At 41.5% G+C, this 15845-nt stretch overlaps 1 protein-coding gene across 1 annotated transcript in view; it reads right to left on the bottom strand.

Annotated features, from left to right (window-relative positions):
* Positions 1-15845, bottom strand: part of podxl (podocalyxin-like) — a 21167-nt gene extending 5322 nt beyond the window's left edge. Inside the window, exons 1-4 of the mRNA XM_019257868.2 lie at positions 15341-15845; positions 1970-2593; positions 929-1164; positions 812-835 (exon numbers count right to left, since the gene is read on the bottom strand). Coding sequence (XP_019113413.1) covers positions 812-835; positions 929-1164; positions 1970-2593; positions 15341-15383 — 927 coding nt within the window. The 5' untranslated portion in view covers positions 15384-15845. The remainder of the gene's footprint in view (positions 1-811; positions 836-928; positions 1165-1969; positions 2594-15340) is intronic.

The raw sequence follows: 15845 nt of genomic DNA, 5'->3' as shown, positions 1-15845 counted from the left end.
GACGTGCTAGCTGGTGAACATAGCGGAGCATTTAGCAGTTAAAGAACCAGATATTTCCCTCAAGAGTTGGTGGAGACCAAAAACAGAGCTAAAATGAGAGCGAATTATGGATTTAAATGTATCAAGTGGCTGGGAACACAACTCCAAATGAATGCTAAGCTCATGTTTGCTAAAATACTTATTCAGTAATATCCTGAATAAATATTGGGATATTACGGGATTTGGCTTGAGTAAAAAATAAACCGTGTGTGTTCATGGTAATGATGGAACACTCACTGATGGGTTTTTAACAATGAAGCTCTCTGGCACAGAGGAAGAAGACCTAGATTAGAACTCTTAAATGAACAAAGAGTCTATAGCTATGGTAGCAGCTCTGTGAGGCAATATCAACATTCTCCCACTGAGAAAGTTAAAATGCTGATGTTTAATGGTTGATAGATCATCATCAAGGCAAAGGAGAAATATTACCAAAATACTAAGTAGAGGTAAATAGAATAAATAGATTATCCCCAAAAGAAGACTCTGGCCTTGCAAAGTTAAGTGTGATTTAAAACAGTAGATGGCGTGTTGAGAAAAAACATGTTTGCGAGTGCAGTGCCACTTTAAACTGAAGGAACCTTTGGGAATAAATGTCAGTGAAGAAAGGGGTGGAAAGGGTGTGGACCTGCCTCCCATGGACAGGACAATAGCCGAGGCTCGATGACAATCAGAGCATGAACTGTGTTTATTATCGCATGCATTGTGAATAGAAACAGTATGATGCCTGCAACAGATTTACAGATGCAAAAGTGAAAATAAAGCAAACTCTTACCTCGTGTCCGTTATTTAGAGAATACTGCAGGAAAAAGTCAGAGAACAAATGTGTCAGTCTCTAAAAACAGGAGTCATTTGTCTGATAGGTTTAAGCAAACATAGCTCTATGTCTTACCATGAACAGCTTTTGCTGAGCTGTGGTGGTGGTCGTGGTGGTGGTCGTGTTGGAAGTGGATTTGGAGTTGGAGGTGGTTTGCATGGGCATGATTGAAGCCGTGGTACCTGAGGTCTGTGCTGCGGGAGGTACCTCCTTGGTTAGGGTGGAGGGGGTGCCGGTTGTCCCTTTGTTCCCAGCTGGCACCGTTGTCAACTGTCCGTGGCTTGCAGCTGTCACAGTTGTTTTCTCTGTACCTTCAACCAGAGATAACATGATGACAGTAAACACATCATCCCCAGATGGTGGTGTAGACTGAAATGTGGACTCGTCAGACCACAACACACTTTTCCATTTTACGTCAGTCCATCTCAGATGACTATTTCTGTTGTAGTAAGATTCTTTATAAAGGTTCTTAATGCAGTGTGCCTGAGGGGTCAAAGGTCATGGGCATTAGTGTTGGGGTTTTTTTCTTGCTTGAGATTTCTCTGAATCTTGGGAGGAAATCTCTTCAGATTACCTTCACAAATCATTATTTCTAACCTTGTCAATGGCTATATTTCCCTATTCATTTTGCAATATGTCCTGTTTAAACAAATTTCTTGAAGGTTTCATGGAAAAAGTTCCTTTTTACATTGTTCGAAATGAACCTTTAGTCATTAAAGGTCCAGTTTGTAGAATTTAGTGGCATAATCGCTGAATTGCTGAATCTCCTCACATCACCCTTACCTTCCTAGTGTAAAGAAGAAACAACACTTAAAAAGGCCCTGTATAGAGTCATTATTTATTTTGTCTGTTCTGGGCTACTATAGAAACACAGTGTTTCAACATGGCAGCCTCCATGGAAGAGGACCTGCTCCCTCTGTACATATAAAAGGAGCAAGTAACAATAATTTCAGGTGATTATACATGCATAAAAACATAGGTATGAATATTATATTACATGTCTGCCTTATTCTGAAAATAAAGGCATCAAATCTTACACACAGCGCTTTTCAGTTCCCATTAAGGTGTGTTGTGTTCATGTTGGTATCAGTGGATTTGATTTACAGGGGTACTTACCTCTTTGGCTGACCTGGTTCGTGTCTAAAGTGGTGGTGATGGTGTGGGCCGTGGACTGTTGCACTGTTGGGGCATCTGTCGAGCTTGGGATTGTGGTTTTCCCCACACTGGCATTATCTGCTGATGTCCTGACGGTCGCTTCAGTCCCACTGGTGTTACTGGGTACAGAGGCTGTAAGATTCTGTAATGTGTTGGTGGGTCGCACTACACTGTTGTTGTTGTTGTTGTTGTCGGTTGTTGCAGCTAGGAGAGGAGTGGTCGTTTTCACTACAGTAGTGGCAGAACCAGAGGTCTGAGTGGTTGGTGCTGTTGGGATGCCAGTGACTGGTTTATGAGTTATTGTTGCTGTTGTCTGGATGACGTTCGGTGTGACTGCAGCCGTGGATGGAGCTGTGTTTCCTTGCGTGGTGACTGCAGTAGCTGACTTTGTAGTTACTGGTATCTGCGTAATTTCGTTTTTGGTTGTGGCACCGACAGTTGGAACTGTACCAGAAACTACATGCACAATGGCAGTATTGTTGGTCGACACAGTCACTGGCACAGATGTGATGGCAGTAGCCGTATTGTTCGACGCAGTGTTAACATTGTCAACGTCATCTGAACAGACGCTGTGAAATATGAAGCCTAAGAAAGAAAAAGAAACATCATTATTAAATATAAAAACAAACCAATCTATAGCAAGAATCTACCTAAACATTATTTTTCTTGGCCACCTGGCTAGTATACAGTTGGTTTAACAGCTTCTTTGCTAAAAACAGCTGCACGCAGCGAGAAACAAGGCTGATGAGAGGAGAGAGAATGACCCAATGAACAGTAGAGGTGTGCATCCTAAAACCAAAACAATGAGCTGAAAGATGCTAAACTGCTTCATAGGGCTGAGGTGAACTGCAGAGTTGCGTGGAAATTCTGTGTGGATTTGTCACTACAAGCACCACCTTTTTGTATAATGTTAAGCTGTGCCACCGCTGTTCCTGGATTTCCTGTGGGTCGGACAGCTGTAAGCTTCACCCACAGTGCTCCATCTTCTTCTGCTCCTCTATTTATAGTGATCAGGACAGGATGCAGCACACAATAAACTTGGAAGCGCCACGCCCGTGACCATGGCCTGTTTGGAGTGCCCCGTGAACAATCCTTGTCTGAATCCACTGCCAGAAAACAATGGTCTTACCACCACCGCTTTCTGACCTCCACCCACATCTAGACACAGCTACATGTATGGTGACATATTGACTTACACATAGTCATTCTACATGACATGTGCATTATGTAATATTTCTTCATAATGAGATTTTAACACAATTGAAGCTTAATTATTACAAATCATAATCATTTTACCTTATGACCAGTCATTTTCTAAACCTATTTCAGATTTTTAAATATGTTTTTCTAACTTCTAGGTAGACAGTCATAACGAAGATCAACTCGACCCACTGTACCACCCACTTACGCCAAAACCCCACCAGGCACATCTCTGTCATGGTGCGAATATGATGCTGTTTCTCCACACAGTTTGCTTCATGTATTAATATAAGGAAGGTTACATCAGATCTGTGTGAGGCGATCATGGTTGGATTGTAAAGCCATGGAGCCACGAGGAGAAGCAGTTGTTGTGTGACTTAAATGTTCGCTACATCAGAACTAATTAGAAAAGAGTGTTTCCATCTCCCATTAAGCCCATTACCTCTTTAAAAAGGCAAAAATCAGCTCAAGTTGAGCTACAAAATACTTCAGAATAAACAACAAAACTGATTGGTGTGTTTTATTGATCCATGGCTCCATGGCGCAGAGAAATAAGCAAGCACACTGTATATGGTTTTGATCTTTTCATGGTGAATTGTTGACATTAAGTAGAATACCAACCAATTCTTAATTCAGAAAGAGTAACTCAAATTTTCAGCATGCAAGGCTTTGTTACTCTAAGGTTTCCCTCAAACTGACTAAAGTAAAAAAAAAGTTGCGACGTTCTCGTGAGTGCTCAAACCATAATTCCCACAGCATGTAAATGCAGCATTAGGATGCTGTGAGGAGTTAGCAGATAAGAGTCTGTTCTGGTCAAGTGGAGGCTGGTAGAGCCAAGCCTGTCCTGTCTATGTTCAGCACAGACACATCACTTATCAGCCTTCAGCCTGCTGCCATAAACACTTACTAAGAGAGTAAGACTGACAAAGTTCTCTGCTCAGTCCAGTCCTTTGATTGAGCTGAGTGTTCTCTCTATAGAACATGTTGCTGCTGGCTGCTCGGACGCTTTCTGACACCATATAACATCTTCTCTACGAGGTCCTTTCTCAGTTTGCCAGAATAACTTGTCAGACCCTGAACCTGTTGTGTTCAACTTGTTTGAACAGAAACACAGATTGGAGTTGGGGTAGCTGCATTGAATTCTGGGTGTTTTTTCTGATATTACTGCAGCCAAAAATGCAACAAACATCAACCAAAGCTGTTTTTAAACTCTGTTGATATGGGTGGATTTTTCCCTCTTCTATGGAATTGGATATTTTCCAACATTACATCATGTTAGGGGAATTTAGCTGACAGCTGCGAGTATGTTTTTCCATAGATGATGGCTGCCGATTGACACAACATGTAAGTTGTAGCTGACCGCCAATAATTTGCTTTTTTTTGTTTGTTTTGTTTTTGTCTTCAAAATCAATCTGTCATCTTCTTCTTCAATATCTGCTCTCCCTCCCCCAGGTGTGGCATCTTGTTCAGTGTGACCCCGACTGACCCGGTGCTGTCACTGATGCATCTGTTTCTTAGCGTGCGACAGCCCCCACTGATCCTGCTGCTATCAGTACCAAGGCTGTTTTTACTTCACCCACGCATTCCTCACCACACACACACACACACACACACACACACACACACACACACACACACACACACACCACTTATAATCTATCAAATCCACTTGCACTGCCTCCCTCTCAATTCAACACAACATACACACTCTGTCCAACTTGGTTTACTTCTATGGCGGGTTACTTAACTAGTTGTTACGCCTTTGAAAATAACGTCACTCTGATTAGAACTGGCTTAATTACAGCTTCACTATTCAATATTTTAAAATGACATGATGTGTGACGTGAAAGGTGTCACTCATAGTGATAAAGCACCAACCCTACACTTCCACTCATGTCTTCTCTTAACATCTTTTTAACCCCTAGGCGCTGCAGGCCTGTCAGGTTTCTAACAGCAACAGGCTGCAGAACAGCTCTGATAAACACGCTGCACGCTACCTGTCAGCAACTAACAGCAGACAAAGTTAGTGAGTAGCTAGACTACATAGTGCAGCATTTAGAAAGGAGAGTGAATTGATGTTCACCAAGTGTACAAAAACATGTATGAACGTCAAATGAATGCTATTGTTGCTGCGTATAAAAAGCAGCTGTTTTCTTACACAACACGCTAACCAACTTTTTTTTCAAACGTCTGAGGACTTAATTTAGAAAGTGACGGAAGAGAAATAAAAAAGTGAATCGAGTGGAGAATGAGATGAGAACGACATGCAACTATTTTATTTCTTTAGTGGCCGAGAAAATCAATCACTACTGCTGAAGTCTTAGCTCTGTAAATACAGTATGTGGCTTTTTGTCAAATAGCAGCAGCAGCATGTTATCAGTTCAAGATCCAAGACATTAGAAGAACTCAGACTGCCCGGTAATAAGCTCTAGCTGCAAAGATCATACCTAAACAATTCTTTCTAATCAAACTAAACAGAAAAGTAGATTTCAGAGAATTAAGAAGCCAACGAATTCATACTTTATTTTTAACAGTGCATATTATACCCAGGTATGCAGTCCAGAATAATGCTTTTAATGACCTGTCTGACATTGCACGAGGAGGCATGTCAGTCTGCTCAGCTAACCGTCCTTTAGACGCTGTAATATTGTCCTGTTGTCATGCTGCTGGTGTCAGGGTGGGACCATTCTGTGGTGAACTGTGTGAGGGTCAGACATCAGAGGGTGTGAGAACTGACCATGCTGTCTTTTCCCTGGCTCTTCTTTCTACTTCTTGGCTCACCTCAGTGACAGGAAACAGTTCTGTTGATTTGGGCTCGTGTCTGACTTCTAATTTGGTAATATGCCTAAACGGACTGATGTTGGTATTCTGCCAGTTGTTTCTATTGTTCTCGTTTGGATTTTGTTTTACACTATTATTAGTGTCACAAGTTTGTCCACGGCATTTGACCTAGAGGTGGACAATATGGTCAAATAATCATATCACAGTCTATTCCGCAGTTATGATCCACTATCTAAATTGCTTATTTTTTTCTTTGTTTTGAAATGGCCTGCAGACTATAGATCAGATTGAATCACACTATTGGTCACTTAATGAGATTATTTGAAGCTTGTAAACAGAGGTAGGAGAACATGAAGTACCACTACCACTACAATTCACCTGAAAAGCAGATTGTGGACACCTTAGATCATGATCTCAATATAAAACCAGATTGCCCACCCCTAATTTCACCTATCCCAACTGGAGGAGTGTACCTGGTAACATGCATATCTTTGTGTTAGAAGGAAACTGGTACACCAGCATGTATTGTCATCAGTTCTTCCTCTGTTTATTCCAAAGTAATTAGAAGCCTAAAACATGTTACTTCCTTTGCAGAGAAGAGAGAATCAGCTACCGCCTACACCAAGACTGTCTGAGTTGAAACAGTGCTGTGTTATGTCGATCAACGGTGGGTCAAGACGAATCAAGAAACAAAACAGGTAACTGTTTTAAGATGAGGGAGCACGTGGTTCTATCATCTGTGGCCAAAGGTAAGTGTGTTTTATGGGGATAAGCTGTGCTGCTTGAAGGTGCACTGATATTTTTATATCAAGAACTTTTCTGTTATGTTGTGCAACTGTTGGCTAACAACTATGGTATGATAGTATTGTCAGATTGTTGTGCTTACCCAACGTAGTCCACCCAAAATCATACTGCATCAACAATCTGCTGATACAGATAAGATCATTACTGAATACAGATTTATAATACACTATATGTGTATGTCATAATGATAAGTGAGGACAAACTATAATGCGTCTTCAGATTTGTCCCTAGTGACCTGATCTACCTTTATAACTGGTCCCATAGTGAACCTGTGGAGCGTGATGGTGCTTCGCTCACAATCATTGAGACTACGTGGAGGTCCAGAGGAGGTCAGAGGGTACTCTGTGTCTCCCTGCCCTCCCTTCAGGAGGTCCAGCAGGCGTCAACCCCATCCTGTTCAGTGTGAGAACCACCATCTGTACACATTAAAGGAGAATGACAGTGTAGCCAGAGGGTGGAGACTGGCTGAATTGTTTTCCCTTCCTGGCTGCCATGTTGTAAATAAATGCCCCCATGAACAAGACCCCACACCCTCAGAAACATGGAGAGAACATTTTTACTGCTCTGCGTCTGAACAAATACTATACTATATGGTTGGTGTCATTTACTCTCATTCAGACACAGGAGTGTTATTGATGTTGTTGGGTGGTGAGGTCTGGCTCACAGTCGATGTTCCACTTAATGTGGAAGGTGTTGGATGGGGTTGAGGTCAGGCCAGTCAAGTTCCTCTACATCAAACTGGAAAAATCTTTTCTATGTGGATCCGTTGTCTGTGCACGGGAGTTAAAATATGAAATAAATAGTCAAAGATATCATTGTATGATGCCCCATTATAGAGATATAAGAAAGATGTTGCTCCCTGTGAATGAAATAATTAACCAGGAGATTATTAACCTATTTTAGGATAAACAATCAAAAAGCCTGGCTCTCTCCAGATTTTAAAAATCTGTCACCTACACCTCTAAAAGCTTACTGATGGATGTCAACATTTAATTTGTACACAAATGTAAAGATTACTACTTCTGAGCAAACAGCTAATAACATATTTTGACTGGATGTCTCTATAAGTTTTCTGTGTCTGACTTCCTGCCAGTCCCTGCAGCCGTACATGCAGCACACAGACTCCCCATAAAACAACACATTTTGTATTTTTCTGTCCGTCCTGTAACACTCGTGAAATGATGTATATTTTGTGGAGACCGTGATCATCAGGAGCAGCTCCGAGCACAATTACAAGCAGGACAACAAACAACACAAAACTGTTCCAGTGTTCACAAGTTTGAACTAAACCAGGCTCTTAAACATTATATGGTGGCCCAAATGGTACAAAAAGAAGCTGAAGTGATCACGGCCAGACCAAAACAAGTTGTACCTGCCCAGTTCAATAAAAAGTGACCCAACCGGGTGGAAAAATCTGGCACTAATTTCATGACAAAGGTTCAAACTTGAGACTTCCAGGTTTCCAGAGAGCCCAATCGATATTTGCTTAGACTGTGTCAGAAATTGCACATGGCAGTATTTAATGAGGGATTATCGTACTTGGTTTAGTTAGTTTCATGGCACAATATGTGTGTGTGTGTATGTGTGTGTGTACATGCCAGCTCTCCAGTCACTAGTTTGCCAGGCGCTTGGACTGTAACCCTGGACAGATGTGCATCTGAGCGTGAACATGCACTTTGCTCGCCAAAACGGAGGATAGTAAATGAATAAATGTCGCTGTCACTCCAAAGCACCGGCGGCACAAAGCTGCCCCGTTAGCTTGGTGACAGCCCACACAAAGGCCGCTCCGGCCCCACGTGCGCCCATGCAAGCGTGGTCTACTCCCCTCGCTTGCAGACCCCCGCTGCAGCCACGGCCTTTAAGGCTTCAGCTGCATAACCCCCCCCCCCATGTCCCATTGAGAGAGGTAATTCAGCTCTCTGAGACTGTGGGGGTTTTGGTGTGGGTGTGGGTGGGGGTGAGGAAAGGGAAGGGAGGGGTCTTTGCTTTGCATTGTGTGTTCCAGTGAAGGGAGGTGAGGAGCTGTGAATGTAAAAAAAAAAACACTCGGCGGGAATAAAAGAGAGACAAGTGAAAGGGAGGAGAGAAAATAAAGAGGGGTTCGAGGCGCCCTAAATCTTACGGTCACATGGAAATGACTGACCACACACTGACTCGCACCCTCGCACACATTATTCACAAACAACACACTCCCTGGCCTTGGAAACCAGACTGGTATGTGTGTTTATACGAGCTGTGGGGTGCGCTAATGGTAAAAGTTCAATGTTAGCGCTCCACCCCCTCCCCATTACACACACACACACACACCTCTGGTAAGTAGAGATAAATTGAGCAACAGTGAAGCAGGAATTTAAGTTATGGAAGTTATCTGACGGTCTACAGCTCATTACTGAAAGTTTGTATTCAAAAGAAACAGCGAGAAAGATTTTCAAACCACCTGTTTCTGTGTGGGATCATCGTAAACTGGTACAATGAATTTTACACACTCTCCTGTTGCTGGGCTGTAGTTTTACTACCCAACACCCTCTACGGTGCCAGTCTAATTTTGTTATTTTGGTTTTTCTGGCACCTTTCTACCTGTTTGACTGACAAACATGAAAACAAAATATGGCTCATATCTCATGGAGTTTGTGTTGATCAAAATGATGCCGCACGCATGAGGTAAAATGGGCTGAACAAAAAGAAAAACAAATGTTACAATGAGCAGAAATGAACCTCGGTTTACTAATCATCAACGTGTTAAACTAGCAAATATTATAGATCCTAATTCCCTAAAATATTCCACCAAGCTAAAGAATATATTATGCCAAGCTACAAAGCTAATTAGTTATGTCATAACATTCACAACCAATGTTAATGTAATGTGAAAGTTATTTAGATAAGCTCATTTTTCTCTGGTTTACTGAGAGAATATTAGTATTCTGTTCCCTCATTTAGAACAGGAACTATATTTTATGACACACCTTGCTTGAAAATACAAGTGTAGTATGTTAAGTTTGGCGGAGTGACATGAGGAAAAACCTCGAGGTGATGCGTCACGTTGTTTGTCTTGTCTTGTGACCAAATGACATAGAGGAAGACGTCCCTGTAAGTGAATATGACTGAAGAAGACACTCTTTAACCAGCATCAAAAACAACTTTAGTGATAATATTTTTCTGAAATTAAAATGTATCACATGTAAAATTATTCTTTCTGTGTAAAATAATGTAGCTGAGTGGTGATAGGACGATTGAGGTGTGGTTGACATTAAATATACTGACTGATGATGATGAAAGTATACGTTTTCTGCAAGGCAGTGAACCAATCCTTCAAGAGAGTTAGGAAAGAGTGCGCTGGCATGTTTCGTGTCACACACACACACACACACACACACACACACACACACACTACGCTCACAGATAATGGAACAGCAGCCTGTTTTTCCTAAAACCCGAGACGTGAAGGGAGTTCACACAGAGTGATGAGGCAGATGAAAAGAGTGCTGAGAGAGAGAGGAGGAAAAGATGAAGGGAGGAGAGGAATGAGGAGGACTCTGGACGAGGAAAAAAGGAGGAGGGGGTGAGTGAAAGTCCATGACGGTACCAGCCACCAGCCCTGATTAATGGACACCTGGGTGTGCGGCGTGGCATGCCGGGTAGAGGGAGGGAGTGCGAGGTTACAGTGGAGGTGAAGTCAAGTGGCTCTTTATCTGAGACATCGGACAGTGATGAAACGCTCAGCTTTACAGAGAGCCGAGGTTCCTCCCTGGAGGAAAACTGCGTTCACATGCCAGCCATGCCTGGACTTTAAGATCGGCTGCACCTGGTCAGCACATCCACTCCCTAAGAAGAGTGATCAGACCTTCAGGGGTCCTAACAGAGGGCAGGAATTTGAATTGCACAATTATTTCATTTCCACGGTGTTAAATCATGGTGGGCCATGCCAACAAATGAAGAGTTCATTTGCAAAAACAGATAAACGCTTCTTAACATGAATAAAACAACACGCGTTGACTGATAATCTCAATGATCTAAGAGAATAAATCAAAACAGAGATATCTGTTATCCTACAAATCATATTTTTAGCAATCATTCTCCAAAACAAATCAGTACACCATGAAGATCTATGTGCAGAGACTTCAGATAGTTTCATAAAAAATAAACAGAACATTCGTTGTTGGGTTTGCGATCAGGGACTGACTTAAAAACTATCCTTCAAGGACACCAGGAATTATATGCAGATGACGGCAGCTTATTCTAAAGAAAACATGTCATATCAATATAAGTTATCGTGTTAAAACATTAGAACAAGAAACGTTTTTTGTTCTTGTTATTCCTGGAATATCTCACTATAACGTAGAAAACATAACGTTTTGACAATAAACCTTTCATGTTATAAAGAAATACTGGTCTATTTTTCTGGTGTAGCAGAAATATATTTAATAATAGCAGAAAAACATTAAGCACTGATGACTGAGTAAACTCCGTCTGCTGATTAAAAACTGTGAGATTTTTTTCTTTTGTGCCAAAAATAAGCAGACACGTCATGAAAAGTTATCGATCGATCTTTTCTTACATAAAATAATGAATCGATAGTGGAGGGTCTTTGAATGCAACAACTTTATTTTGTCAACAGGTTCCACGTAATTGTATTAAGTTATGTTACGTTAAGCGATACAATTACATAACATTTTTTGATTTGAAATAACTTACAGTTCAGCGGTCACTAAATGTTCTTTACCTCAACATATCTGAACAAATTTTGAATTTTGAATTTAAAAATGTAACCTGATCTTTAAGTTCTTCAATCTCAAAGCAACATATTTTAACTTAAAAATTTTACTCTGAGTTCAAGTGACCTAAAACTGTACATTACATCTGTTTTTTTTATCTTGATTTGTGCCCTGTTTGATAGTTGCTGAGTCATATTCTGCAGCTGTAGTTGTATCAGACACAATCTGCACCAGATCAGTGCTACCTTATTTGAATCATGTATCACATGATTATCATTTATCATTGTTTGCATTAATCACAAGTCAAATACCAAATATCCATTGTGTAAGTCTAGAGAGAGGAGAAAGCCTCCTGGAGGTTTTTATAATCAATACTGAGCTGTATATGCTAACATGTTAAGGATGGTATGCTTTGATGTTTGTAATTAAATTCCTCAAATATAAAGAATCTTCACTGCAGTCCTGTAGTCCTGAAGCTGGAACAATATCTGTTGGTCTGTAGTTCAAAACAACTCCTTTATTTCGCCTGACTCCCATCCAAACCTCCCTGACTGTGAGAGGGTGGCTCAAGGCCGTCTCCTGCCGCCACACCCTCCTTGGGAACTGGGATGTTGATAAAGATTTTTCCCATCTATTGTTCTCCGTTCTCTCCAGTGTACGGCAGCCAGCGCAGACACCAGATCAGTGTGCCAAACAGGCAGCGTCTCTCCGGGCTGCTGCTGGTGTCTGGACAGTCCAAGAACCCCGACTGCCTGTTATCTGGTAGGAAACGGACAAGCCGTGAACCAACTAACACATAAGACAGATGGTCTCCATGGGGGGTCAAGGAAGTCCTGGAGAGGACTGATAACTGATGATCCTGTCTTCCTTCTGCAGTCTAACATCCAAATCATTTATTGAAAGTCTAAAATCACCTTCAAGCTTGTGATCATTCACTCCAGCTGAACATTTCACATCCTTGATCTAAACATCTTGTCACTCATCACTATCGCCTCACCTGTCATCTTTTGATGCTATTACCTTGGAAAAGTGAAACGACATGTTCAAAACTATTCAGTGCAAACAGATTTTTAACCGTGAGTGACACAAAACCGGTTTACTTAATTACCGCTGCAAAGGAGTTCATGTTTTCAGTACCGTTTGTTCGCCTGTTCGTCAGGAATAGAGAAAAGCTGCTGGTGGAATGATGTAGCATGAGCCAAGGATGAAAACATGACATTATGGAGCAGATCCAGCTCACGTGGTGGATGTTCAAATTATTTTTCACTTCTGTTTAGTGGTTTGATTGTAGATTTGCATATCAAGACTGGACTAATGGTTTTGGCGGAGCTCCCTTTTATTTTGAAATAATGGCCACTACAGCACCAAACATGCCCATTGTGAATGATTCTGTCCCCAGCAGTTAGCAAACTGACTGATGAACACTTACGTGGAATACTTCCATTAGCACAAAGCTTAAATATCACCCACTTTATCAGCTGGTCTTGGACCTGTGACACTATGGCAATCTAGCAAGTGGACCTCTAAGACTTGTGATATGTGAGTACCTGTATCGTCTTAGATATCTCGGCTTGAGACTCAGGTCAAACTACACAATAGTGGTATTTATCTACTAATATAACTCAAAAAAGCAAAACTACTAAAGTAAAGGTGCAAAAGTTGCTCTTTTGGAGACTGAGGAACTATTCCTTGCTTCTATACGGGCACAGTGAAAGGACTAATGCACAGAAAGGTTTCTCATACAGCAACTTATGATGCAGAAACAACTGCAAACTGAAGTCATCAAGTATGATCAGTTCAGAGAACTCAACAGTCCAGAAAGGCCCCTCACTTTACTGAAAACTATAACAAACACTGCACATGTTTTCCACCGTCCTCGTGATAACAGGCGTTAAACAAACAGACACAGATGCACGTTCACACGCGCAGAAAAGTGTCAGGCTCTTATTTTTGGGGGGGGGGAAAGAAATGCTGACAGCCAGCCTTTGGATTTTTTTTTTAGGGCTGTGTCGCACTTTTTTTTTTTTTTTTTTCACACGCTCCAAAATAAAAGCCTCCCGTCTGAATCCATCTACTGTAGTGGTGAGAGAGCGGCAGGTGCATAATTAAAGAAAAACACTTTCCTCGCCTCTCTGCCAGGGAGGGAGGTCAGGGGTGCACTTCATTATGCAGCCTTCTTCTGTCCTCAGCTACACTGGAGGACTCACTCTGTGTGTGTGTGTGTGTGTGTGTGTGTGCGTGTGTGTGTGTGTGTGTGTGTGTGTGTGTGAGAGAGAAAGAGGAGAAAATTTGGGAGTCCTTAACTGGGATGTTTGGAGGGTGGAGGGGGCAGATGTTTCATACAGGTTTCAGACGGTCCACACAGCGACAGTAGGAACTCTTTGTTTCTCAAACAGGTCACAAGAGAGAAAAAAAGTACAGACGCTGTTCAGTTCAGAGGATTTACTCCTCAGTCTGTGCTCACATGAAGCTGCTGAGAAACAAGAGGAGGACAAAGAGGTCGCAGTGCGACTTTGTCCTCAGGCAGCATCCAAAGCTTAAGCTTAAGCTCTTTTAGTTTCTTGGTCCCCGTTTGTCCACAAACTGAATAAAAAGCTCTGACTTTTCTGCATTACACGACTTCATTCCCCATGAGATCTGCTAACTCATATATTTTATATGACACATGTTTCATGTCTATATAAATCATCATATGGATCTATGTGACGTGAGGACACATACACTGTACGTTCATACGTTCAAAGTGTAGCCTACAATGCAGAGGAAAGGAAATTTATAGATATTTTATACAGGCAATGAGATCAGATGTGCAGAGATAATTAAAAACAACTTTAAGTTTAATTTAAGCTTTTTAGGATTTACATTATTGGGGAAATTGAGGTACTTGTACTTCACTTCTGCGTGTATTTGAGTTCTATAGTTACTACACACTTGTCTGACTCAGTTTCTACATACAAAACATGTTATGATCTCAAACACAATGCAAACTGATATATATAAAACAGTGCTTCACAGCTTTGGGGTTACCAGATGATTCAAAAAGTAAAATACTGTGTATGTTCTCCTCTGCAGGACTCAAATCAAACAGTCTGACCACTTGAAACTCTCATCAGGAGAGAGTGAGGGTGGGGAGGGGGCTCACAACCCCCCAAAAGAATGGGAAGCAGTGGCTGCTGGATTAAACCACCCAACAAAAGTAGCTCCAATCAACTCCACGTCCACCGGCTACAACACTTTGATGCACCTGCCGCCCGACATTATAATAAAAGCTACTTTGAGCTACTTTGAGTATTCGATCATGCACTTCTTCATACATCTACATTTATTTAACAATAGTTACTTTTCAGATGAATATTTTACATCAAGACATATGAAAGGTGTATAAAACACTATAAATGCAAATTCTCCTCCACCTGCTCTGTACACAGTGGTACATTGTCAGCATTTAATGTAATATAATATTTAATATATGTGTCACATGGACCAGCAAGTAAAGAATTCTGCACTTTAAGTATTTAAATACTTTTCTACATTGCTACATTAGTACTTTAACTTAAGTTAAACTACAGTAACTTAAGTTTAACGCAGTACTTTTACTCTTAGAGTATTATTACATGAATTATTTCGCCTTTTTTAAACTTCCATGTGAGATTATTCACAGTTCTCCGTGCACAGACTCTTTACAGCATCAGTGAAGTGATGCTGACACTTTCACTCCCCCTCAAAGTACAGACATCCTATCATATTTCACAAACAGCAGAGAGGCACACAGAATCATACAGTCATCCTCTGGTCTGAATATCACAGATGGATCTTTGAATTAAATCCTACTCACTGAGTGAAAGCAGCAGCCACGTGAGCCTCAGAGTCACCCTCATCCTGTTTCTGCTCGTTTCTTCTCCCAGATGTATTTATCCTTCATGCAGCACTCCGATCTCTGACTTGGTGTCTGGAGACGGTTCAGGGATGATAAACCGCTGACTGACGCCGTCCTGTCACGCCTTTCTCCTTGAATTTGTATCTCAAGTAAATGATCTCGCTCCAAAGTATTGTTAAGGTTTCTCTTTCTTCTTCTTTTAAACTGAAAGCCAAGAATGCTTTTGTTTGCCTCTGCTGCTTCTTTCTCTCCTCTCTCTCTGCAGAGTTGGGGATTTGGGTGAAGGGGGGTGAGAAGAGTGTTTCTGTGGTCTCCTTGGCGGTACTGTTGTTCCACAGTCTCTCCACCTCTCTCTCTCTCTCTCTCTCTCTCCCAGTAGCTTGGTGTTGCACTCAGTCAGTCCTCCTCACTGTTTAGCTGTCAGACCAGGAGCACTGCCCACTCCCCTGGACTGTCCCTGCCT

This window comes from Larimichthys crocea, chromosome XX (assembly GCF_000972845.2).
Source record: "Larimichthys crocea isolate SSNF chromosome XX, L_crocea_2.0, whole genome shotgun sequence".
NCBI classification, from domain to species: domain Eukaryota; kingdom Metazoa; phylum Chordata; class Actinopteri; family Sciaenidae; genus Larimichthys; species Larimichthys crocea.
This window is presented reverse-complemented; position numbering and strand designations above follow the sequence as displayed.